The 25,702-nt window shown below is 46.9% G+C and overlaps 1 protein-coding gene across 2 annotated transcripts in view; it reads left to right on the forward strand.

Annotated features, from left to right (window-relative positions):
* Capn8 (calpain 8) overlaps positions 1 to 19,383 on the forward strand; it is an 87,224-nt gene extending 67,841 nt beyond the window's left edge. Inside the window, exons 14-22 of one of the 2 annotated variants that reach the window (XM_004653240.2) lie at positions 145 to 181; positions 5,666 to 5,731; positions 8,403 to 8,460; positions 10,287 to 10,351; positions 14,841 to 14,909; positions 15,416 to 15,494; positions 16,250 to 16,366; positions 17,200 to 17,258; positions 18,198 to 19,383. In XM_004653240.2, the coding sequence (XP_004653297.2) occupies positions 145 to 181; positions 5,666 to 5,731; positions 8,403 to 8,460; positions 10,287 to 10,351; positions 14,841 to 14,909; positions 15,416 to 15,494; positions 16,250 to 16,366; positions 17,200 to 17,258; positions 18,198 to 18,221 (574 nt within the window). In that variant the 3' untranslated portion in view covers positions 18,222 to 19,383. Of the gene's footprint in view, positions 1 to 144; positions 182 to 2,284; positions 2,355 to 5,665; positions 5,732 to 8,402; positions 8,461 to 10,286; positions 10,352 to 14,840; positions 14,910 to 15,415; positions 15,495 to 16,249; positions 16,367 to 17,199; positions 17,259 to 18,197 lie in introns of those variants that run through there. The other variant, XR_006638562.1, reaches the window with a different exon arrangement.
* Positions 19,384 to 25,702: the final 6,319 nt, after the last annotated feature.

Raw genomic sequence — 25,702 nt, forward strand, 5'->3', positions numbered from 1 at the left:
GTAGTCAAATGGGGGACTCTGGGTAGGGCAGCAGTTTATGAGAACTGAAAATCCTGGGTGGAAAGTCAATCCTCCAGAAGTGGTAAAACCTCCCTAACACTCCTTCTTACTTTCTCATGTTTGGTTTCTTTCTTTGTATTGCAGGGAAATTGGAGATGTTGTATCTGGAAACCCACATGAGGTACGCAGTCTTCCAGTGTGCCACCCTGGCACTATGGCACAGCAGTCATTCAGGTCTATTACTGATTTTCCAGTGTTCTGTTGAAGAAGGAAAACTGACAAAGCATTCAGCTAAAATCTTAGAAATTCATAATTTGAGGAAACAGTTCTAACAGCAGCCACAATGCCTTTCAATGAGACTATTATATTTCTTTTTTAGCTATATGTGATTCCAGTTATTTTTGTTTGAATTTTTTTTTTTTTGCTTTGTTTTTTGAGGAAGGGTCTTTCTCTAGCCCAGGCTGACCTGGAATTCACTATGCAGTCTCAGAGTGGCCTCAAACTCATGGTGATCCTCCTACCTCTGCCTCCCGAGTGTTGGGATTAAAGGTGTGCACCACCATGCCCAGCCTTTTATTGCAGTTTTCTAAGTCTCTGATAAAATCTAGAAGAAAGCTTTGCCATAGCTTTAAAATTCCTTTCAGAAACATGCTAGCTTCTTTTTTTTAAATTGAGAATTTTCATACATGAGCATCCTGTAATTTGATCATCACGCCCTCCTGTTATCTTCTTTTGTCTCCCCTCCATCCCCATTCCACTGAATCCTTCTTTCCAGCTAGTCCCTCTTCTATCTTAATCGCTCTCACTTTCTTTTTGGCCTTCCCCTATCATCCATGTTGAAATGTTGATGGGATCAATCAATATTGCACAGGTCTTGTGGAGTTAATGGCAGCCACTGTGAGGTCATTCATGGATGCGATAGTCACTTTATGTCTGGAGAAGAGTGTTGCAAAGCACTCCTCTCCACCTTCTGGCTGTGATGTTTGTTGGCCTCCTCATCTGCTGTGTTCGCGTCCCCTGAGCCTTGGAGGGCGTGCCAGAGATGCCTCACTGAGCGCTGAGCTCTCAGCAGCCTCTTTAGTCTCAGCACTCTGGCGAGTTTTGAGTCTTTCCAGTATCTACCATCTTCTAAAAAAAAAAACAAAAAGCTTCTCTGATCAGTGGTAAAAACAGCACTAATCTATGAGCAGAAACACAATATAACTTTTTAGGAAGTGATGTTATGAGCACATCATATCCTTTTAGTCAATCAACAGCAACATCCTCCCCCAATACCTCTACAGAATCTATGATCTCAGCCATAGGCTTTCCCTTAGGTTTAAAGTTATCAGGCATGGATTCCTCACTGAGCAGGTTTCAAATCCAATCAGGGGGCAATTGGTTCCCCCATGCCAGATATACCACTATTGAACCCATAGGCATATCTTTTTTGTTTTTCGAGGTAGGGTCTCACTCTGGTCCAGGCTGACCTGGAATTCACTATGTGGTCTCAGGATGGCCTCAAACTCACGGTGATCCTTCTACCTCTGCCTCACGAGTGCTGGGATTAAATGCGTGTGTTACCATGTCCAGCTCTGTAGGCATATCTTGCCTGGCTTGTTGACGGTGTAGCCAGTGGGGTGGTTCCACCATTGGGTAATACGGTTGATGACTTTTCTCCCCCAACAGCTAGTGTAGTACTTTCTTCCTGCTCTGTGACAGCTTGCCAGCAGGGAGGAGGCTTTCAGCTCAGTTCCAGTTTGACTTCTCTGTGCCCTACCACCAGCACAAGGTCCTACCATTTAGTTCTGGGGGGCAACTAAGAGTCTTGTAAATACCTGCATTACTTTGAGGAGATTGGGGGACTTCCCTGGCTAACACTGTGAGTTCGAGGCCACCCTGAGACTACATAGTGAATTCCAGGTCAGCCTGGACCAGAGTGAGACCCTAACCTTGAAAAACCAAAAAAAAGTCTGTAGTCAAGTGTAGAGGTCTTGGGATATACGCCCAAGAGTGATGCAGCTGGGCCATCTGGGAAGTCTAGCTTTAGGTTTTTGAGAAACTGCCACAGTTTTGTTTCCCTGGGACTCAATACGTTGTAGCTTCAGCCTGTCTCACCGGAGATGGGCAAGAAGCAGCACTGGAACCCCAGCTTTGTGATGCACCCCTTTTCTGGAGGAGAGGGCTTAGCATCTCTCACATTCCACCAGGGGCCACAGATAATGATTAGGAGACACACTATGTGCTTGAGTTGTGGGAGGAAAAAGAAAATCAGTCCTGTTCCTTGCTCTGGCTTAATTTCCAGTCTCTAGGAAGACAAGTGTGCCAGCCTATGAGACAGAGGAAGGGAAGGCGTGCTGCTCCCGAGCCTGCAGGTGTGTGTTCCGAGGGGTGCTGCCCAGGCTGGGAAGACGCCATGGGGAGGGGGCTACGAACAGACAGGGGTTGAAGTGTGGGCTCGCCCAGCTCTTCTCTCCCTTTACTCCCCACCCTATGTCTCAACTTCTTGTCTTTCTCCTCAGAGGATGATGGTATGTGTGGCATCTTCACTGCTCCATGAAGGCCACGTCAATTCTGTGGCCTGGGGCACATACAACGTGGGTCTAGCTTGTAGCTGTCTACTGCCTTACCAGATGAACTGAGATATCAGTGTGCAGATGTTACACAGCAAATGCCCCCTCCTTCAAGGAGGATGAGCTGGCCATCCGGGTGGGGGTGGGGCAGGCGTACGTCAAATTGTGCCAGGTGTTCAGTGAGTGTTCTTTGGAATACATGAGCAGACTCCAAGTACCATGTTTGGCATCGTATAAACACAATATCCTCATTCTCTCTGTCCCCGAATTCCCGTACCCAGTGATAATCATTTTCCCATTTGCAGATTACCTGCTATATACACTATTTGCTCATAACCACATACTGGCTTCTTGGTGTGTGTGTGTGTGTGTGTGTGAGAGAGAGAGAGAGAGAGAGAGAGAGAGAGAGAGAGAGAGAGAGAGAGACAAGGTTCAGGTTTGCTGTGAACGCTCAATTCTTATCCCCCTGCTTCCCAAGTACTTGGGTCACAAGTGTGCACCACCTGACTCTTTATTGTCTTTTAAAATACTATTTCAGGGCTGGAGAGGTGGCTTAGCCATTAAGCCACTTGCCTGCAAAGCCAAAGGACCCTTGTTTGACTCTCTAGATCCCATGTAAGCCAGATTCACAAAGGTGAGGCAAGCGCAAGATTTCATATGCCCACTAGGTGGCGCAAGCATCTGGAGTTCAATTTCAGTGGCTGAGGCCCTGGCATGCCAATTCTCTCTTTTGCTCTCCCTCTCTCTAAAATAAAATAATAAAATAAAATAAAATACTAATTCATACTTTTCCCTCAAAATAATAGAATATTTTGTATTGGTGAGGCTGACATGCTACCTACTGTGCTAATGAGGCAACTTGGATTTGCCATATCTAGGGTTTATGAACTTCCCACTAGGTTTGGTGTAGTATATTACACAAATAGTATATTGTCATCTTTCTTCCTTGCAAGCCAGCTTAAATCCATATGTGTGATAACAATTTGCCACCTTTCCCTCCTAAAAACTTCTACATGCCATTTTGGGTGTGCCTATCTTGTACATCATGGTGGGCATTCATATCCCTACGTGGGGCTGAGGAGATGGTGATGGCTCAGTGGAGAAAGAGTTTGCTGTGTAAGCTGCAGATGTGATTAGACCTTCCAAATCCATGTACGAGCCAGGGGTGGAGGCATGCCCAGGCACTCCTAGCTCTGGGGAGTCAGACAGAGGGGATTCATCTAGCTGAATCAGCGAGCTTCAGAGTCAATGAGACACCTGATACCAAAGAAAAAGATAGTGGTTGAGGAACACCCCTGACCTCTGGTCTCCACATACGTGCATGTACACGCCTGCACGTGTGAACATTTATATGTACACTACTCACATACACATGGAAAAATATCCTCAGGTTATGGGTGAGAAAAGAGAGCTCAAAGAGGCTGAGAGAATATGATGCTGGAGATAGGAAGTGCCATTGCCTTCCAGACTGTGTTTTCTTTCCCTTAGAAATCTCCAAGTCATGGTTTGCTTATTCATTTGAAATCTGATTGTCACACGAGAAGGTGGGAGAGAAGGGTGGAGCTGTTGTCAAAACCTGGCACCATCACTTGCTAGTTGTGTGATCTTGGCCTGTTCTTTCTTTCTCTGTTTCTTTCCTTTCCTTTCTTTTTCCTCCCTCCCTCCCTCCCTCCCTCCCTCCCTCCCTCCCTCCCTCCCTTCCTTCCTTCCTTCCTTCCTTCCTTTTTGAGGCAAGCCCAACAGGCTGGCTTTTTTTTTTTTTTATGAGATAGAGCAAGGCCCTCCAGGCACTATAATTGAATTCCAGACATGCACATCACCCTGTGCACTTGTGCGACCTTGTGCATGTGGCTTATGTGGGATCTGGGGAGTCAAACGTGGGTCTCGAGGCTTTGCAGGCAAGTGCCTTAACAGCTAATCCACCTCTCCAGCCCTGTTACAGGATTGTCTAGACTGTAGTGTCTCCACATATGAGAAGGGAATAGTACTGAGACTGAGCTGCCTGCAGAGTCCTGAGGAGTGAGTGGAATGGTCCGCGTAGAGCGCGTACAAAGGAGAGGCCGTTCCTACTGTTGTAACTCGTTGCTACGGTACATCAGGTCATATGGGTCTTTTGCATTTAGGGGTGGTTTGGAAGAAATAAACCTGGAAACTCTTCAGGCCATTTGGGAAATTGTGACTTTTAGCTGATGTCTAGTGGTGACAGTCGGAGGTAATTTTGAAAGCCTTTCGTTAGAGGCACTCATTCCTATGATGGCTTGCAATTTTCAGAGGACTTTGACAAACATTAGCTCTCATTTGATTTTCAAAATGCCCTCATGAAACATGTCTGGATAATGCCATATTAACATCTAGGAAATGGAGAGCAGAGCCCTGAGATGGGGTTCAGTGAGTGGCAATCTGTGATGCAGCTCCAGTCTCTGGCTTCTGGCTGTCTTATATTTGCTACGCTGTGTTCCCAACTACTTTGTAATCATGTGCTTTGAGAATTTGACAAAAGCTAGGGAAATGCATAGCAACACAATACATTTGTCATGCAATTTCAAGAGTTCACAGACCCCAGTGAAGGCTAATTAATTCCTTAGGCATCTCCAGACCCAGGCTGGGATTGGATTCTCTTGTGTGTTCTTATGATTTAGGGTTAAAACAAAAATCCAGGGCTGGAGAGATGGCTTAGCAGTTAATCAATTGCCTGTGGACCCCAGTTTGAAGCTCGATTCCCCAGGACCCACATTAGCCAGATGCACAAGGGGGCGCATGCGTCTGGAGTTCGTTTGCAGTGGCTGGAGGCCCTGGCGTGCCCATTCTCTCTCTCTCTGCCTCTTTGTCTGTTGCTCTCAAATAAAATAAACAAAAATAAACAACAACAACAAAAAATCCAGGCATTGTAGGGCTCAGAGAAGAGCCTCTGGTGCCGGCGCTGCACCCTGCTGGACTGTGAACGCTCAGGGCTGGGACTTGGGTGCTTTTCTTTTCTTCACTCTTCTACGGTCCCACTTAGCCTAAAGCCTGGCCCGGGACACTGCGCAGTAGATGCTGATGGGTGAATTGTGACAGTTCATCTTTCATTCACCGACTCCTGTTTTAACACTGCCACTTCCTTCGCTTTTTAGCCGCATCCTCATGAGATGAATGAAGACAAGCCTTTCCGGAGCCTGATTGAAGGGTTTGCAGGCGAGGTGAGCACAGGGAAGACGCCTTCCAGGCCAGGCAGCAGCGTGCTCAGAACTGCTCAGCTTACACCAGTCAGCTCTCCGGGAGCACAGAGGGTGACCCTGCAGATATTCCGGGCCCCCTGTCATTTGTCACTTCATCCTGTCTGAAGATGGCAGGCCTTTCCTGTGCTGCTGGGAGAGAAAGAGTAATCATTGTCCAGAGGCCACTTTTCTTCGTGCCTTGACTGACTTGAGAAAATAGAAAAGCTGAATCTCCGGGCCCTGCCAAAAGCCTGTTTTGTAAATTGACCCTGTCAGACGGGGCCTCTGACTAGAAAGCCAGAGCAGCGAGACCTCTCTAAATCGATAGCCTTTGGAGGGGGAATTACCCGGCCTCAGCGGGACGTGGCTCAGTTAACCTGGCCTGGCATCGCAGATACAGCCCAGGCAGCTGTTCTGAAAGGCAAAACATACTTGCCCTGCAGAATCCAAGCCTGGTCTGGGCATGGGTACGAATATGATCAGGCCACCAGGGGTTGCCCCTCAATCCTTCTCCCCCTACTTTGCTGGCTAGGGTTCATTTTGTTACCAGTCATTTAGGGACTGTAAATCAGATCTCATCCAGGACTCAAGTGTCCCCATTGACCCCATAAAGAGTGACTTGTTCTGCTCCTTAGAGGGTAATAAAGTGTCCAAAAAAAAAAAAAAACCCCTCCAAAAAGATAAAAACAAAACTCCCACCCCTAGGGAAGCTCTGAGGGATGTTCTAGACTTCAGAATGGAATGGACGCTTGACATGGTAGTCTGTCATCCCAGCTCCTTGGGAGGCTGAGGCAAGAGGATTGCTTGAGGCCAGCCTGAGCTATGTAGTGAGACCCTAGGTCAAACATCCATGGCAAAACCGGGTATGGTGGCACATGCCTTTAATCCCAACTCGGGCCGAGAGGACCATAACTGTAAGTTTGAGGCCAAAGTGGGACTGCAGAGTGAATACCAGGCCAGCTTGGGATAGAGTGAGACCCTAGCTCAAAACAAAACAAAACAAAACAAAACAAAACAAAACAAAACAAAACTCAACAACCAAAAGGAGAGGGGTGGTAGAAGTGGAATAAAAGAAAACAAACTACACCAGAATCCAAATACCTTTGCAGAAAACAAAACCTGTGAGTCGTCATTGAAGAGCAACTTCACCAAAACAAGTCAGTTCACTTTATGTGGATGCACAGGCCAGTATTTTTTATTAACAAAACTTGGTTTCTTTGACTACTGAGGGGCCATGTTCTATTTAGCATATTTATTTTACTACTATTTTTATTTTATTTATTTGAGAGAGAATGTGTGTGTGAGAAAGAGAGAGAGGCAGATAGAGAGAAAATGGGCTCACCAGGGCCTCCAGCCACTGCAAATGAACTCCAGATGCATGTGCTCCCTTGTGCATCTGGCTTATGTGAGTCCTGGAGAATCGAACCTCAGTCCTTTGGCTTTGCATGCAAGCGCCTCAACCGCTAAGCCATCTCCCCAGTCCCTATTTGGCACATTTAGAATGACAGAAAGGAAACAGTGCTCTTTGTAGAATCCTTCCCAAGCCTTGTTTTACTTCTTTCCCTTGCTGAGGGAAGCCTCACAGGTCACCCCCACCCCCACCTCTGCTGGTGATGCGATTGGTGCAGAGAGATTAAGGAGCTGGCCCAGCACACAAGGCTCACAAGGGTCAGGACTAAGGTCTGGGTATAGACCCGCTGCTTCTCATTACTTTTCCGGCAGATGACTGGGGCCCGTTTGCTGTGTGTAGGCTTGTCAATGGTCAATGGGGTCTTGTAAGTTACAGTCAGAACAGATCACCCTGTTCCCCCATCATGCCACAGGAGGGTCTACCTTATATAGCCCAGGTCTCCCCTTTCCAGTGCTGGGGCCTGGCTGGGGGAGGGTGGGAACTGATTAGTCTAAAGTTACATGTAGGGAAGAGATTGGTGCCCAGCTCTCAGCCCAGCATCTCTTCTCTGTCCTCATCATGCCATCCTGTCTCAGGCTCATCTCAGGGCATGAATCTTCCCTCTGGTACTGTGTTTACACATGTGGGAGATCCCATCACTTCCGTCTTCATCCACAGTCTGAAATGGGCTCCTGTGTGGAGAAACAACTTCCCTGCGTGGGAACCTACCCCAGGGTGAGGCCGTCATAGCTCTGCTACTTGGCAGCTGTGAAGTCCCGAGCCACTATATATATATATATATATATATATATATATATATATATATATATATATATATATATATATATATATATATATATCACAGACAAATGATACATGACTTTGCGTAAGTAAGTGGTGATTAGCAGTTATACCATCATGGCTCTTCAACTGCAGTTTGGTTAAGGAGCTAACAATAGTGCACATCGGGTGTGTGGCTTGTTTGTGATGGGTCCCAGCCCTGCGGTTTGTCACACTCTGTTCTCTGATCAAGTGAGCCCCACGGAACATAGCAGGAGTCTGAGCTGGCAGCCTTCCAAAGAGCTGGGTACTAAGCTCTCGCCACCAACACCGCCCCCTCCACTTCCCCTCTCCTGGCCCTTCCAGGCAGGATTCGGCTGGTGAGCCTGGGCTCTGACTGTGGAGGAAAGTATGTGTTAATTTAACGTCATGAAATGGCTCATTCGGCCTTTTACAATTCACATTTACTATCCTTTTTTCTAGGAAATTGAGATTGGTGCCAATCAGCTCAAGACGATACTGAATGAGGCGCTATCCAAGAGTAAGTTTTTTCCCTCTCCAGGGCCATGGGCACCTAAGAGAGATGCCAGGTGGGGCTGAGCAAAGAGACAGGCAGAAGTTGACCAGAAGCAACTTAGGTAGGGGGAAGGGGCTTTGACTGCATGGATTCTGACTCTTTCCAGAGAGGGAGGAGTTTGGAGGCTAGGGAGGCTGGCTAGGAGGCAGTGCCAGGCCAGGAGATGCCTGCGCTGGCAATAAGCTAGACACTGCAAGACACTGAATGCAATCATTGGGTGAGTCCTTAGTGGCAAAAGCCTGGGCTGTGGTTGTCTTGTGTGACACTTTTGTACAAAATTAGTATTGTCAGGGCTAGATGGCTAGCAGTTGAGCGCTTGCCTGTGAAACCTAAGGACCCCGGCCTAAGGCTCAATTCCCCAGGACTCACGTTAGCCAGATGCACAAGGGGGCGCACGCGTCTGGAGTTCGTTTGCAGTGGCTGGAGGCCCTGGTGCACCCATTCTCTCTCTCTATCTCTCTGCCTCTTTCTCTCTGTGTCTGTCACTTTCAAATAAATAAATAAATAAATGAACAAAAAATGTGTTAAAAAAATTAGTATTGTCAATACTGCAGAAGCCTGTGCAGATTGAAGATCTATTGTGATTCTTTGGGGGAAGTAAGTGGGAGGGATATTTCTGACTGTCCCCAAATGTATTGAGTTTCCCAAGACTGCTGGCTCCTGCAAGCCTTAGCAACTGCATGAAGGTCAACTTTCCTCTGAGAAGGGGTTTAACTCTCCCTGTCCACTGCTTCGAGCCTGAATGCCATCAGAACCAGCATGGAGTTGGTTTTCTCTTCTTGTCCAGAAATTGGCAGGGGTCTATGGCCATACCACTCTGAACACAACCAATCTCTTCAGAGATGGGCAGGGCTGAGCTCTCTAGTTGGTTGAGTAACTGGTTTTCATATCCCGGTGCAGCAAGACCACCAATTAGAATGCAAGGAATAGGGTCTAGGCTGCATGGCTCAGGGGAGACCCTTTCAGAGATGGGTTCAGGGAGAGAAGTGCCCTAGGGCTCAGATCCCAGCCCTGATTCAAGATGGCTCCTCCATTCTGCTTTGGCTCCAACTGTGGTAAAGAAGAGTGAAGAGAAGAGGAGAGGAGAGGAGAGGAAGAGGTCCCTTGGTGCCTGTGTTGGCTCCCAGGTTCAGGGAAAATGAAGGTGGAGGGCAAGGATGGCTGGAGCTCCAGGAGATGCCTGAGATTTAACAATGACAGCTGTCATTAAGCCACTGTGTGTTGTGGCTATGGAGCCAAATGGACTGTGTTTGAAGTCCAGCATGGCTTCATACTGTTTGTATGACTTTGAACAAACTAGATAAACTCTTTGGGCCTCAGGTTCCCTATCTATAAAATAGGTACAATGGTACCATCTGCCAGGCAAAATTATTCCAGAGCGATATGCAGGGTCTCTACTAATACCTTGACAATGAAGGCATAGTTGTCTTATTAAGAGCTTATCTCACTTATGTTATCTCAATTAATGTCCATCCAGTCCTTGGGGCAAATACTGTCATCATTACTATGATTATATTTCCAATGGATGGAAACAGAATCTAAAGCTCAGAAACATTAATATGTGAGTAACAAGTCTGAGGTTTAGAGGTTTAACCACGATGCAAGTGCTGGTCCATTCTGTATCCTGAAGTACCAGGAATCTGGGGGTATCTGTCCTGAGCCCACCATGATGCTCTCCCTGTTCCCTAGAGACCATGTTCTCTTTGGTAGTCTATTCCTTTGTCAGTCATTTATTTCTCCCATCTTCATACAATCCTGACTCCCACCTTCTTTTCTATTTAAATATTTAGGAACAGACATAAAATTTGATGGATTCAACATCAACACTTGCAGGGAAATGATCAGCCTGCTGGATGTATCCTTTAAATGTCACATTATTTTTTTACTGTTTTTTTTTTTTTTAAAGACTACTCCATCTTTTCTAGTAAGAAGTGGGGAGGGCAGGGGAGAAACAGAGAAAATGAGAAGAGAAAGAAGAATTTACTGAGCATATGTCAGGAATTGTGTTGGAGTTTTTGCTTTGTTTTGTTTTGGGATTTTTAAAGCAGGGTCTCACACTAGCCCAGGCTGACCTGAAATTCACTGTATTTGCACGGCGGCCTCAAACTCATGGCAATCCTCCTATCTCTGCCTCCTGAGTGCTGGGATTAAAGGCGTGTGCCACCATATCCAGTGTATGTTGGATTTTAAAGAAAAAAGGTGATGTTTTTCAATAAGCTTGGGATTATCTCTCCCTTGTAAGTGAAAAATTGCTTAAGTGGCTTATCTAAAACCATGGAATTTAGAGATAACAAGTATATGGCACTTGTACCCCACCTCACATTCTGCTGCTCACAGCAACTCACCTGCAGAGATTCATCCCACCATCCATCTTTGGCTTCCCTCTCCTTGGCTCTCCCCACCACTATCTATCAGACCTTCAGTTTAGAATTTTAGTTTGGCCCTCAGAAAGGACAGCAGCTGCCTGTAGTTTAGATGAAACTCATTTGCTCTCTCTGATCTAATTTGATCCTCACTTCTTATTAAAGAATCATCTGTTTAAGTAAGCCGGGTGGCTTATAAACAATAGAAATTTATTTTTATAGTTTGGGTGGTTGGGAAGTCCAAGATCAAGGCACAGGCAGATTTTGTGACTGGTAAGGTCCTGTTTCTTGTTTCCCAGCTGTAATTTCACAAGATAGAAGGGGAGTCCTCTGAGGTCTCGCTCCGAAGGACACAATTCTGTTCACGACCAAGTTACCTGCCAGGCCTCACCTCCCAGTGCCCTCACTGACTGAAGTCAGGTTTGCAGGCATGGACTTGGGAGTGTATACATGCTCAGTCTATTTCAGATGGGTGGAATTTTCAAGAGTGGTGGAGAATTCAAGCATTTTAGGAGGCAGAGGTACTGTAGGTGGAAGGCACAGAGCATGAGTGGCCCAATGTCCATTCCTTAAGCTTTGTCTCGAGCAGGTTCAGGTGACCATGGTCCACAGTGCTGTGGTGAAGGCCTCCTTTAGCCTAGAGAGGCCCACCTTAGTTCTTAGCTCCTCACATGATGAGCTCTGACAGCTTTTCTCCAGAGTTCCTCACTAGCTCCTGGGTGGCACGGTGTTCATGCAGAGGGTCATGGGTGGTGTGTGTGCTGACCTCTGCTTGGGTTATCAGTAATGGCTAGGTGATGCTGTCTAGTGGCCCCAGCACCTCAGGGGGCCACTCCATAAATAGTGCCAGAGCCTTTCCACGCTAAGTTTGATTTGCTTTGCTGAAAATAGTTCCTTGATTTTAGAATCATGATCATCAAACAATGCTGTTGATTTCAACTCAAATTCGAGGATTGTGTTGTAGTCACTCACCCATTGTTTCTAGTGGCACTTGCATTTCGTATGTCTCCAAGAAGACTCAGATTCTAGTTTCTTCAGGGATTTTTGTTTCCACTTCGGTGTTACATGACATACTTCTGAATCATGGTATGAAGTAGAAGTGCCCATGCAAACTTAAAAAATTTAAGATTTATTAAAAATATAATTCACATATTATGCAATATGCTCAACTAAAAATGTATAGTTCAGGGTGGGAGAGATGGCACAGTGGTTAAAGGTGTTTGCTTGCAAATCCCAGTTGCTCAGGTTTGATTCCCCAAAGTAGCATATGCTGTCTGGAGGTTGTTTTCAGTGGCAGGAGGTCCTGTGTGCACATACTCACTCTCTTTCTGTCTGCCTCTTTTTCTCTGTCTCAAATAAATCAAATAAAAAAGTTTTTTTTTAAGCTGGAGAGATGGCTCAGTGGTTAAGATGCTTGCCCGCGAAGCCAAAGGACCCATACATGACTCTCCAGATCCCACGTAAACCAAATGCACAAAGTGACGCAAGTGCACCAAGTTGCACATGTACACAAGATGGCACATGTGCCTGGAGTTCACTTATAGTGGCTGGAGGCCCTGGCATGCTAATTCTCTCCATCTTCCTCACTATCATAAAAAAATATTTTTTAATAAAGTATAGTTCAGGGGCTGGAGAAATGGCTCAGTGGTTATTGTGCTTGCCTGCAAAGTCCAAGGACCCAGGTTTGATTCCCCAGTACTCTTGTGAGCCAGATGCACAAGGTTGTGCATGTGTCTGGAGTTGGTTTGCAATGGCTGGAGGCCCTGGAGGCCCTGATGTGCCCATTCTCTCTCTCTCTCTCTGTCTTTCTCTCTCCAATAAATAAACAAATAAATAAAAAGTATAGTTCAGTGCCTTCTGATAGATTCAGCTATGCAACACTCACCACACAATTTAGAATATTTCCATCACCTCAGAAAGAAACCCTGTATGCATATCAGAATTTACTCTTCATATCCCCCTACTTCTTGGCATTCACTCATACACTTTCTACTTTTTAAAATTTGCCTATTGTGGTGATTTGAATGTAAAACCCACGGGTTTGTGTGTTTGAATACTTAATCCTCAGTTAGTGGCACTGTTTGGTAAGATTCGGGACCTTTAAGAGACAAAGGCTTGCTGGAGGAAGTATGTTTTGGGGGGGTGGGCCTTGAGATGCTATAGCTCAGCCCTACTTGTTCTCACTGCTTTCTCTACGCTGATGTGAAGGTGTGCCTCAGGCCTCCTGCTCAAGCCTGCCAGCGACAAGAAAGTAACTGATGCGCACCTATTATGCACGCTCACATCAATGACTCTTACAGCCAGTGTTCCTTTCATTAGCATGATGGTTCAAGTACTCTAGCATGTCAGTACTTGCCTATCATAGAGACTTGAGAATACCATCACTCAGTTTTGCTCCTGGAGATCCTGATAGTTGTAGATAGTTCTACGTGGAATTGAAAACTACTTGTGTTCTGGGCTTTCAAACAGGCAGCGGTCCAAATTCTGTCTCTATCACTTCTTAGGAGTATAATAATGGAGAAATTACATACTAAATGCTTGGAATGTCAGCTTCTCCTGGAGACTAGGATAACAATGTGTAGTTTGTGAAGCTGTTGTGAGGATGAAGTGGAGTGAAATGCGGGTATATAAAGTGCCTGCCTCCAGGGCATTATCTCCCTGTACCCATTATTCTGTTTATTGTTAGTAAGGATTTTGAAGGATGCAGTGTAGTCAGTGATAATCAGAGACAAAAAGAGCCCAGATTTTCTTCAAAGATACATTAGTCATCTCTCCATCACTTTAACAAAATACCAGAGACGGTCAACTTAAGAATAGGAAAAGTTTAGTTTGGCTCACAATTACAGTCAGTGATCAGTTGGCCTCATGATTTTGAACCTATGGTGAAGTGTGCGCATCACAATGAGAGTGTATGGTTAAAAAAAGACTACTTACCTCATAATAGGAAGAGAGAAAGAGAGAGAGAGAGGAGACATACCTCCAATGACCTGATGATGTCCCATGGACCCACTTTTTAAAGCTTCCACCTGTTCCCAAGAGCACCATGCTGGGACTAAGCCTTTACTACATGGACCTCTGGGAGTAATTTCAGACCCAGACCATAGCAGTGAGCATTAATTACACTCTTGGGTATAAGCTGGGCTTCTGTTTGCCTGGCTGAAGGAGGTGTGGGAGTCTTTGGTGGTCTGCCCTGTGACTTACTGGCACTGACTGAGTAGTTGTGATTGGTGAGAAGTTCCAAAGCAAATCCCCATAGTGTAAGCTGGTGTGCAGTATTTATGGACATGGAAAATTCCACATGGCCCTCAGCTCTTTTGGTTGTATTGTGTCCTACGAGCAGACCGTGTGGTTGCGGTCCTGTCTTCTGCACTGCTCCCCACCCCCTACACTGAGAATTTTTCTGACAACATTTTGACATTCCCACAAACCATCATTATTTGAGTTGAAATCTGGAAGTGGATATCCAGATCATGTAACTCCGCCCAGTCTGTCACCCTAGGTGATGGAAGAGGTAGATGCTAATTAGGGTGTTGCTAGGGGATCTTTAGGCTTGTGTCTTTCCCTTTATCTCCACCTCTGTGCAAGTGGTCCAGAGGAAGATCTCAGTGAGTATGTGACATGTTTTTTAAAGAAGGAAATTATTTTGTTTATTTATTTATTTGTGTGTGTGGCATGAACACCAGATGCTTGTGCCACCCTCTGTGACTGACTTACCTGAATGGCGTGGGAATTGAAATCAGGAAGGCAGCAAGTACCTTTACCCACTGAGCTATCTTCCCAGCCTAAGTATTTGATTTTTTTTTAACTCTTAATATGGATTTTCTTCCCACCATCAGCCCTGTCCCTTGGCTTGCTACAGACACGGAGGGTTCACTAAGGCCTAAAGGCCCTCATGCAAACTCACAAGAGAAAGAACCCTTTCCTCCCACCCCCCATGCATGATGATTTGGGCCTTGATCATATTGACCTTGACATGCTTAGAGCAATGGGACAGGCACATTGGGACCCGTGGAACTGAAGACACTATGGCTGAAGATCCAGAAGTACCTGGTAACTGTTCTTTCCTTCATGGGTATCCTCTGGGCCCTGGCTCCTTTCATGTATTCTAACCTTGTATGACACTCCCTCCTGAGCTTATGTGTGGGCCTTGAGGTATCACAGCCCAGCCCTACTTGCTCTCCCTACTTCCTCCTCCATGTTGATGTGAAGGTATGGCTCAGGTCTTCTGCTTGAGCCTGCCGGGCTTTCCCTGCCAGCCACAAGAAAGCAACTGATAAACCTATCATGGACATTGATCAAAACCACCCACATCTGGGCTCACTGTTCAGGAAAGAGCCAGAAATGAATGAGAGATGCTGATGTTGACCTTGTACTGAAATCCCCATTCAGAGGTCAGACTGACTACACTAGCCCTCAGCCTGAGTTTTCTTTGTTCTGGAACCTTCTTTGGAGGAGCCAATAAGGTTCCTGGCCTTCCAAGAGAAGAGCTGAGTGGAGGGAGACATGATTGTCCAGGGCTATGCTTTTCTCCATGTGGATTTTCTCTCTGGCTTTAGGAGATCTACCGGGAAATGGATTACAACCATGTAGGGACCATGGATGCCCATGAGATGAGGACAGCCCTCAAGAAAGCAGGTGAGGATCCACGTGTTTAGGACTCAGATGTGCCCATTGTATATAGTTGTTCTCATGATGGTGATGCTGCCTGTCACTGGAATTTTCGTATACAGGACACTGGTGTGGCAAGAAAGCCTTATTGAATCTGCAAAATGCTGCAAACACTACATAGCATAGAGCATTAGGAGTTTTCTGAGCCCCTTCCTGTTCCTGAGAGAGTGACGGTAGTTAACAGGGTGTGGGGCTCATAGGCACACAACCCTCGTCTTCTCTGTATTTGCCTCCTGTGTGGCCATGAGTAAGGTAGTGTTGAGCTTGTACTGGACAAGGGTAGAGGCAGATAAGGCATTTCTTTTTTTTATAAGTTTTAAATTTTTTATTTATTTGACAGAGAAAGAGGGAGAGACAGAGAGAATGGACATGCCAGGGCCTCCAGCCACTGCAAACGACCTCCAGACAAGTGCCCCTCCCCCCCACCTCGTGCATCTGGCTAATGTGGGTCCTGGGGAATTGAACCTGGCTCCTTTAGCTTTGCAGGCAAAGGCCTTAGCCACTAAGCCACCCCTCCAGCCCTGGTGAGGCATTTCTACGAGAGGAGAGGCTGAATGGCAGGGCCCCTCCTAGAACTCCACGGAGAAGGGAAGATGGTCCTGGTTTGTAGCTTTCTACAGACTCACAGAGAGCCTCTGAGAAGCCGGGGCCCTGGAGGTCGTCATGTGGGACATTGCTGAGCCCTGTGTGCCACTTGTGACCCAGGTCCCTCCCCCTGCCAGGTTTCACCCTCAACAACCAGGTGCAGCAGACCATCGCCCTGCGGTTCGCATGCAGCAAGCTTGGCATCGACTTCGATGGCTTCGTGGCTTGTATGATCCGCCTGGAGACTCTTTTCAGTGAGCTGCTGCCTCCTTTGGCCTCACCCTCTTTCTTCACCAGGCACAGCGCATGGCAGGGTGGAGCTAGGAGGCAGAGCTGGACTGTGCCTTTGGAGACAGGTGTCTAAGGAACCGCAGATGAGACTGTAACTGACGCTGGGGGGAAGTGGAGGCAGACACTTAAAGGGCTGAGGACGCCTGAGCTGCCCGCGTCCAAGGACAGGCTTGTCTTTCCTTGGAGATCTAGAAACCTGCCATCCTGCTTATCAAGCTGTGTGTAGTCATGCGTCTCATAAGGGCCTTTTGCTGTGGGCTTTAGTGGCCATTCACACTTATGCATCATGAAGGTCCTTTGAGATATCAAGTCACCTTCCAGGGAGGGGGTGGGCTCCTCTCCAGACAGCCAACAGGTGCCCCTGTGTAGAATGCCCACGTGTTTTCCTTCCACCTTAGGCCTTGGGATGCTGTTTTCTCATAATCAATGAGATAATTTCTTCAGGAAAGGGGCTTACTTCCACTGTGTGTGTGTGTGGGGGGGTGCACAGTGTGAGTCTTAGGGCAAAGGATCAGTTAGCCAGAGATGGGGCAAGGGTCTGGATTCATGCTGCAAAAGCTGTATGTCTCAGACATGAGGTTTCTGAAGGTGTAGGTGCCACAAGGGCCATCTCTGTCACAAACCAAGGTTATCAGCCTGGATAGTGGTCCTCAGGGTCAGATGAGACCTGGAGCAGAAGGGATGGATGGGAAAGAGGAGAGTCCCTGCTGGGCAGCAGGTAGGCAGAGACAGCTCTGTGACTTTTGGCAAGGCCAGGAACAGCCCTGATGAATTTCTTCCTTCTCTGTTGTTTCAGAACTGTTCAGGCTTTTGGACAAGGACCAGAATGGCATTGTCCAGCTCTCTCTGGCTGAGGTGAGTGGCCTGCACTTGATGACCTGACTGGTTCTCCTCCCAGAGGCTCCACCAGCTAAGGACTCGTGGGAGGCTTGAGCATGAACACTTGAGGCTCTTGGGACATTTTACATTCAAACCACCACACATACTTATGGGAATATGTACTTACAGAAATATGAAATATAAGATCATATACATGGATGTAAGAAAAACACAGACATACATTGGACTATAGGTATACATACGTATGTTAAGAGTATATATGTATATCTATAGCAATATATGCATATATATATATATATATATATATATATATATATATAGAGAGAGAGAGAGAGAGAGAGAGAGAGAGGCAGATAGACAGAGAGATAGTCAGCCCTTAGTGTTCTTCAGTGCGGACTGGTTCCAGGACTCTCCTTGGATACCAGAATCTATAGTTCTAAAGCCCCTTCCATCCTTTATCCTTGCTTGTAACCTACACTCATCCTCTTGTACATTTAAACCATCTCTAGATTAATTACAATACCTAATGCAGTGCCAATGCCATGTAAATAGCTGTTGTACTACCTATTGTTTGGGGAAGAAATGGCAAGAAAAAACTTAGATCATATTCAATACAGATGTAATTATTTTTCTGAATACTTTGCACTTGGTTGGGTCCATGTGGCACTCACAGATAGAGAAGGCTGACTGTGCACACACACACACACACACACACCTGTTTCTGGAAGTCCTTTTTAAGTCTAGAAATTTTTTCTAAGTCACATTTTCTACAGTGCTCTGGCTTGGGAGCTAGTGACTTCTCCAAGGACTTCCTGGTCTCGTGTGATCGAGCAAGACCCTTACTGGAGGCTGGAGGCGAGAAGAGGTGCCTCGTGGCCAGAGGACTTCTGGGGCTCAAGCGACCACATTGCCACAGAGCCAGGCGCCAACTAACCTTGCCCGTTTCCTTTGCAGTGGCTGTGCTGTGCGTTGGTCTGACCCCGACTTCTGACATCAGCCACCGCCCACCGCCTCACTTGCCTCTTTGATCCCCCTGCTAATAACCATGTCAGCACTTATCCCCAAATGGCATTTATGGCTTATTCATGTTGTTCCAGACTATTATTGTCCCCAAGACGCTGACCTGTCCCACCAGAGCTCGCTGGGAAGCCTTGGTCTCTGTCAGCAGCAGAGCTATGAGCTAGTGCGACTGACTCTGGAAGGAAGACAGGCAGCTACAGCTGTGGGCCAGAGTGTTTGCGTCTGTCTCTAGAGATACAACGATGGAGGGCATACCCTGGGCTTTGTCATACTGCGGGAAAGGTGTGTCTCAAAGCCCCCAGAAGGTTGAACATGTGGATAATGTCGTGGAAGGGAGACTGGCTGTAGTCAAAGCCTCTGCTAGAAGCTTTTAGGAAAGCAGCTCGGCTTGCTGAGAAAGGGCATAGGGTTGGGTACTAGGGAGTCTAGAACTTTCTTACCTACTTATGCACCAGGATATTCTGCACTGGGCTGAGGTGAATTCTTACTTATGAAGAGCTAGGTGGCTAGTGTAGTTCATGTTGGTTTGGCTCAGAGCTGAACACAGGCCTGCCAGGGGATGGTGAGAAAATCAAGGCCATGGGCAGAGTGGCTTCAGTGAGTAGAGAGGGACAGTGTAGTTTCTTTGACAGAGCTTTTGCAAATGAAGGCTAGAGGAGAAAATGCACGGACACACCTTGGCCCCTGTATTAGTCTGATTAAAGGCTAATTTTCTGCTTCTGGAAAAAGAGCTTGGTGAATGACTCTTGTAGCTTTATAACCTGTAACGTATGGGAACCATTCAGCTTCACACTGACTTGCAGCCTCCTGGACCCAGCGGGGTGAGGGACAGTTTACTAGTTTCTTTTCTCTTCATTGTCACAAAATACCTGACGGGAACAACTCAAAGAGGAAAGGTTTATTTTGGTTCACAGTTTTTAAAAGTTTTAGTCGGTCACAGTAGAAAGGTCGCATGAGCAGTGGGCTGGCCTCCTGGAATCATGACCATAGACAGACAGCAGAGTGACCGGGCCAGGACCATTAGGAGACGGAGGTAGCAGAATCATCGTGAATTCGAGGCCAACTTGGGCTACAGAGGGAGGCCAAGATCAGCCTGGGTGAGAGTGAGACCCTGCCTCAAACACATACACAGAAAGCAAAAGCAAACAGAAAACAACAGCAAGGCTGGAGAGATGGCTTAGCAGTTAAGCACTTGCCTGTGAAGCCCAAGGACCCTGGTTCAAGGCTTGATTCCCCAGGACCCACGTAAGCCAGATGCACAAGGGGGCGCACGTGTCTGGAGTTCGTTTGCAGTGGCTGGAAGCCCTGGCGTGCCCTTTCTCTCTCTCTCTCTCTCTCTCTGTTGCTCTCAAACAAATAAATAAAAATTTTAAAAAACAAAACCAAAAAACAACAGCAACAAGCCGGTTCCAGAAGCAGATGTGCTCTTCAAAGGCCGACTGGCTCCAAGTGACCTACTCGCTATACCTGGCCTCACCTCCCAAAGGGCCCACTCCTTTCAAAATATGGCAAGCATTCAAAACAGGGGCCTTTGGCAGAGCATGGGTTCCAACCAAAATACTCTGTCCCTGGGCCCCGAAACTGTATGGCCATCTCATAACACAAAGTGCATGTGGTCTATTTACCAGAAGCCTCCTTCACCTTCGGTCTGAGCACTGTTCAAAAAGTCAAGTTTCTTCTGTTGCTCATGTCATATTTGAACTGTGAGATCCTCTAAAATAAACAAGTTATTTCTCTTCAACATTCAATGGCACAGCATAAACGGCGCCATTCCAGAAGGGAAGAGTGGGCGGAAGGGTGAGGCCGGAGCCTGACTGGATCGAACAGGGCGGGCATTGCACCACGCGGCTCCATGTCTGGCATCACCCAGGCTTCGGCGGTCTAGGGGTGCTCCACCGCTATACCCGGGCTCCCCACAGCAGCTCACACGGGCTCTCTCATGGGCCAACTCCACTCGGGGTCTGCAGCTTTCCTCAGCAGATGTGCCATAGTTGTGGCATTTTTCTCCTCCTGGGCTTGAGTGGGTTCTATGCACAGCCCACCCCGGGCCTTCTTGCAGAGCCTAATCCTGCTGCACATTGTCTGGCCTTAGGATTTTTCTCTGAAACCTTAACAAAAATCTCCCAAACCCTGCAACTCTTGAGTTCTGCCCATCTATGAAACCAGAACCACGTGGTCAACCCTGAAGTCTCCTGTGAGTTCCAGATATACTCAGAGCTACGTGGACTCTGGTTGCATCAGCCTCTGAGTGCCCAGGAGGTTGAGCCTGAAAAAAAAAAAAAAACAATTTCCCGAGGTGGCCCCTTTCTAGCAGGGGACCCTGGAGACCTTTTCTGTTTAGGCACTCTTGTTTCAAATGAAGGTCATACAAATGAGTTTGCGGTTTTATATTTTTCTTTTTTTAAAAATTTTTATTTATTTGAGAGTGACAGACAGAGAAAGAGGCAGAGGGAGAGAGAGAGAGAGAGAGAGAGAATGGGCACGCCAGGGCCTCCAGCCACTGCAAACGAACTCCAGATGCTTGCGCCCCTTTGTGCATCTGGCTAACATGGGTCCTGGGGAATTGAGCCTTGAACCGGGGCCTTTAGGCTTCATAGGTAAGTGCTTAACCACTAAACCATCTCTCCAGCCCCAGTTTTATATTTTCATTCCTTCAAACCTCCCATGGGTGGTGTTGCCATTGCCTTCACGTCACTGGGACAAACGCCCAGCCAGAAGCAGCTTATGAAAGAAAGGGTTGATTCGAGGCTTACAGATTCCAGGGGAAGCTTCGTGATGGCAGAGGAAGCTGGCTCACTCCATCACGCATCCACAGCAGAGAAGGAACATGAGCAGCCAGCAAGTATAAACAGCCGGAGCTCAAGCTGGCTCTCTACACGCTTAGTAGATCTGCCCCCAGAGACACACGGCTCCTAGAGATTAAGCTTAACCTAAGTCAAAAATACCTCGGGCCATGGGGACACACATTTACATTCAAGCCACCACAGATGGGGCCTCACCCGATTGCCCCAGTGCCCCGTGTGAAGCTCTCCGCCTCTCTTTAGTAACACTGCTCTCTTTAATAAGCAGTAAGCCTTTATTTGCAGCACTGACTTGGTCCACAACTTTATACACTTTGAGGTTTCTTTACTTGGAAAAACAGGCTTTTCCAATCTCTCTGATCTGTTTATTTCTTTCTGCAGCTTTCATTATAAACCTGGCTAAAACCAGCCAGTGATAACCTTCCCTGAATGCCATGCCGTCTTGAAATTTCCTCCATCAAATAACATGGCCCATGACTTTTGAATTTAGCCTCACTCAAATTACCAGGACACAGGCAAAATGTAGTCAGATTCTTTGCCAAGATGTAACATGATGGCCTTGAGTCCGTTTCCCAATAGGATCTGCATTCCCATCCAAAACTATATGCCCACCGTCTTTATTGTCTACATTTCAGACACCATTCCGTGGAGCTCACACCATCCTACCCCTTCTCTAGCTTGAATTTTCAGATTCTCCCAAGTTCCTCCTGCAAGCCAATTCCAGAGGAGTTAGAATCACATGGGCCAGGCTTACCACAGCAATGACCCAGTTTACTGGTACCAGTTTCATTTATTGGTTACTTTCTCACCAAAAGAACAAAGTACTTGGCAGAGCAACTTGAAGAACAATTTTTTGAAAATATATTTTATTTATTTATTTGAGAGAGAGAATGGGCATACCAGGGCCTCCAGCCACTGCAAACAAACTCCAGATGCATGCGCCACCTTGTGCATCTGGCTTACGTGGGTCCTGGGGAATTGAACCAGGATCCTTTAGCTTTGCAGGCAAATGCCTTAACTGCTAAGCCATCTCTCTAGCTCTTGATAAGCAATTTTATAGAGGCTTGTAATTTCAGAAGTTCTAGTTCATCATATTGGAGTAGACATAACAGAGTCCATTCTGCCTGGCATCGTGCTGGGGTAGGCATGGCAGAGTTCATGTTGCTTGGGCTTCTCACGTCACAGCAGTAGGCAGGAAGTGGAACAAATCAGCTGGAACCAGAAGCATACAGCTGTCAAAGGCCCGCCTAAGCAGCCTCCTCCCCGCAGCTAGACCCCACCTCATAAAGACATGCCACCCATAAGACTAGTTCACAACTTGGGCCTGGTGGCACAGGCTTGAAATCTTGCTATTTAGGTGGCTGAAGTCAGAGTGTCATAAGTTCAAGAACTACCTGGGCTACACAGTGAGTCTGAACAATTTGGAAAGAATCTGTCTCAAGAAGTAAAAAGAACCCCGTGGGTACAACTCAGTCATTGAGTGCTCTCCTAAACATGTGTGAGGTGCTGGGCTAAATGTCTAATACTACAAAAAAAAAACAAAAAAAAAAAAACAAAACAAAACAAAAAAAAAAAAAAAAAACCAAAATCACAGGGCCTGGAGAGATGGCTCAGCAGTTAAGACACTTGCCTGCAAAATCTAATGACCTGGGTTTGATTCCCCAGTACCCACATAAAGCCAGATGCACAGAGTGACACATGTATCTAGAGATCATTTGCAGTGGCACAATCATTCTCCCCCACCCCCCTGCCTCTCTCTCTCTGCCTGGCCCTGCTTGCAAATAAATACATTAAAAATATTTTTGAAAAAGCACAGAAGGTGAAGCCTGAATATTCAAAACATGACTCAGCAGATGACACTTCAGAGTCTGTCATAAAAGACAGGCAGGCCCTTCGCTGAAAACAGGAAGACACAGGTCCCCGTGTCTCATACTTCAGGGAGAGGTGGGGGGGGGAGGTTATTGATATCTCATGAAGTATATATGTGTGCACCTTGGATAGTTGAAGTATATTCATGAGAAGGAAGTGCATTTATTTTAGAAGTCTGTGAGTCTAGAAAATCAGGGTCCTTCCTCATCCATTTTGGGGGCACAGAGGTGAGGGTATAACAGAACCCCGAATGTCTAACCACTGCTTCCAGGAAGCTGGGAGACCCACCTTCTCCTATGGCCCTGTGGCACCCCTCTCATGCACATCCAATAGGCACCCCTTCTTTAAAGACTATGACACAATTCTCTCCAAACTGTGGGCACTACACAGATGCTCCTCCAATTAGTTGGGGTGACATCTTAATCACACATAGGAAGTTATGTCAGCTGACAGTGCACTTAACACATGTGCAGCCTAGCAGGCCCCGTAGCCGCCCCCACCCTACTGCTCATGTGCCCCAGACTCATAATCCCATGCAGTAGGGCAGCGTTGCTGGCAGAAAGCACCCAACCAAAAGCAGGTTATGTGAAGAAAGGGTTTAATTTGGCTTACAGACTGGTGGGGAAGCTCCATGATGATGGGAAAACATGGCACAGGCAAAAACTCCATGGCATGAGCAAAGGGTGGACATCACCCCCTGGCCAACATCAGATGGGCAACAGCAGCAAGAGAGTGTGCCAAACACTGGCCAGGGGGCACTGGCTACAATACCCATAAGCCCACCCTCCAACAATACCCTGCCTCCAGGAGGCTCCAATCCCCAAATTCCCACCAGCTGGGGAGCTAGTATTCAGAACACATGAGTTTATGGAGGAGTCTGGAATCAAACCACCACAGGCAGTTAGTTATCTGATGCAAAGCCCAATTTGAAAAAAACAAAAACAAACTTTATTTATTTGAGAGAGAAAGAGAGGGACAGAGGAAGAGCACATGTCAGAGCCTCTAGCCACTACAAACAAAGTCCAGACACACATGCCACCTTGTGCATCTGGCTTATGTGGGTACTAGGGAATTAAACCTGGGTACTTAGGCTTTGCAGGTGAGCTTCTTATCTGCTAAGCCTTCTCTCTAGCCCACAAAGCCCATTTTATGATAGCATGTTGAATACCCCATGGAACTCACTGAATACCTGTGTCCAAACTCCAGTGGGCACACAGAACACTGTAGAGTCTTGCTTGTGCCCCCTTGTGACTGGGTCATTGTCCTGGAGCCACTGCCACTGCCCACATTGTAAGATATTATCATATCATACCATGTGTAACTAGCCTGGGAATAGATCAAAATTCCAGATTTGAAGTATGGAATCACCTGAATGTGTTGTACTTTCACGTGATTATGAAGTTAAAAAAAAAAAATCCTAGGGCTGGAGAGATGGCTTGGCGGTTAAGCACTTGCCTGTGAAGCCTAAGGACCCTGGTTTGAGGCTCAATTCCCAGGACCCACATAAGCCAGATACACAAAGGGCACATGCATCTGGAGTTTGTTTGTAGTGGCTGGAAGCCCTGGCGTGCCCATTCTCTCTCTGCCTCTGTCTCTCTCTGTTTGTTACTCTCAAATAAATAAAAATAAACAAAAAAATCTTAAGCGAAACCATTTAGTTGGGAGCCATCTGCCTTGTAATCAACTTGCAACAGGTAGTTTTATTTTTGCTTTAAGCCCAAAGGTTTCAGCTATGTTAGGGAATGAGTTGGTACTAAAGTAGTCTTATTTCAAAAATGACATTTGCTTTGAGATCTTAGATGCCAGGGAACAATCGGCATGGTGACTCCTTACCAATATAGCCACAAAGCAGGCCAAAGTCCCCAGCAGTCCAGTTTCTCTTCCCACACCTGGCAAGAGTTAGCTTTGTGTTTCCTGAGCCCTGTTCTCCCAGATTCATGCAGGGAGCACTGTTGCTACCGAGAAGTGTGATGGCCTATTCCTTGCCCTGGCATTAGTCAGCTTTGTGTTACTATAATGGCATACCGGAGGCAGTATACTTATAAAGAGAAAAGGTTTATTGTCCTCATGGTCATGGAGGTTCTAAACCAAGATCAGGCAATCCTGTATCCCTGGGTGCCTGGAGACAGCAGCACATTATGGCAGGAGAAGAGAATGGAGCAAACAAGTTACATCGTGAGCTAGGAAGCCAGAGAGTGAGGGGACCATTCTTGCAAGTACAACCTCAGTGACCCAAGGGTGTACCTATTTCAAACCATAGCCACCTTGAGACATGTCTGCATCTCAGGAGAGCTCAGTTCCTCCCACTGCCCCTGAGCATCCCCCATCAGAGCTTGGACCATACTTCCGCTGCATTAACCTGTTGACTTGCGGGTCTCCTCTGTTTCCATGGCTGCAGACGTGGTCTCTTCCCTGTTCCCCCAGAGCCTGGGGCAGTGCCTGGAACAAAGGAGGCACTCTGAATCAAACAAGATCCTTCCCTCTTGCATATCAAATGAGGCTCTGACCAGCAGGCACCTCATTTTGCCCTCCCAGCAGAGAGAACAGTTTTGCACCCCAGTCCCTTAGAGATGACACCGATGCCTATGGCCGCAGAAGCCCAGTCTGGACAATGTTGATGTGCGGATACACTGAACTCAGGCCTCTGGAGTATAGTGCAGGGAATGGGAAAGATGTGGCACCTGCAGGGACCCTGCTGAGCTCTTCCCTCCCCTGACCCCTCCCAGCCACCCCAGCGATTCAATGCCTTCACACACAGGCTTTCTGAGA

Source organism: Jaculus jaculus, chromosome 1, assembly GCF_020740685.1.
Source record: "Jaculus jaculus isolate mJacJac1 chromosome 1, mJacJac1.mat.Y.cur, whole genome shotgun sequence".
NCBI lineage: Eukaryota > Metazoa > Chordata > Mammalia > Rodentia > Dipodidae > Jaculus > Jaculus jaculus.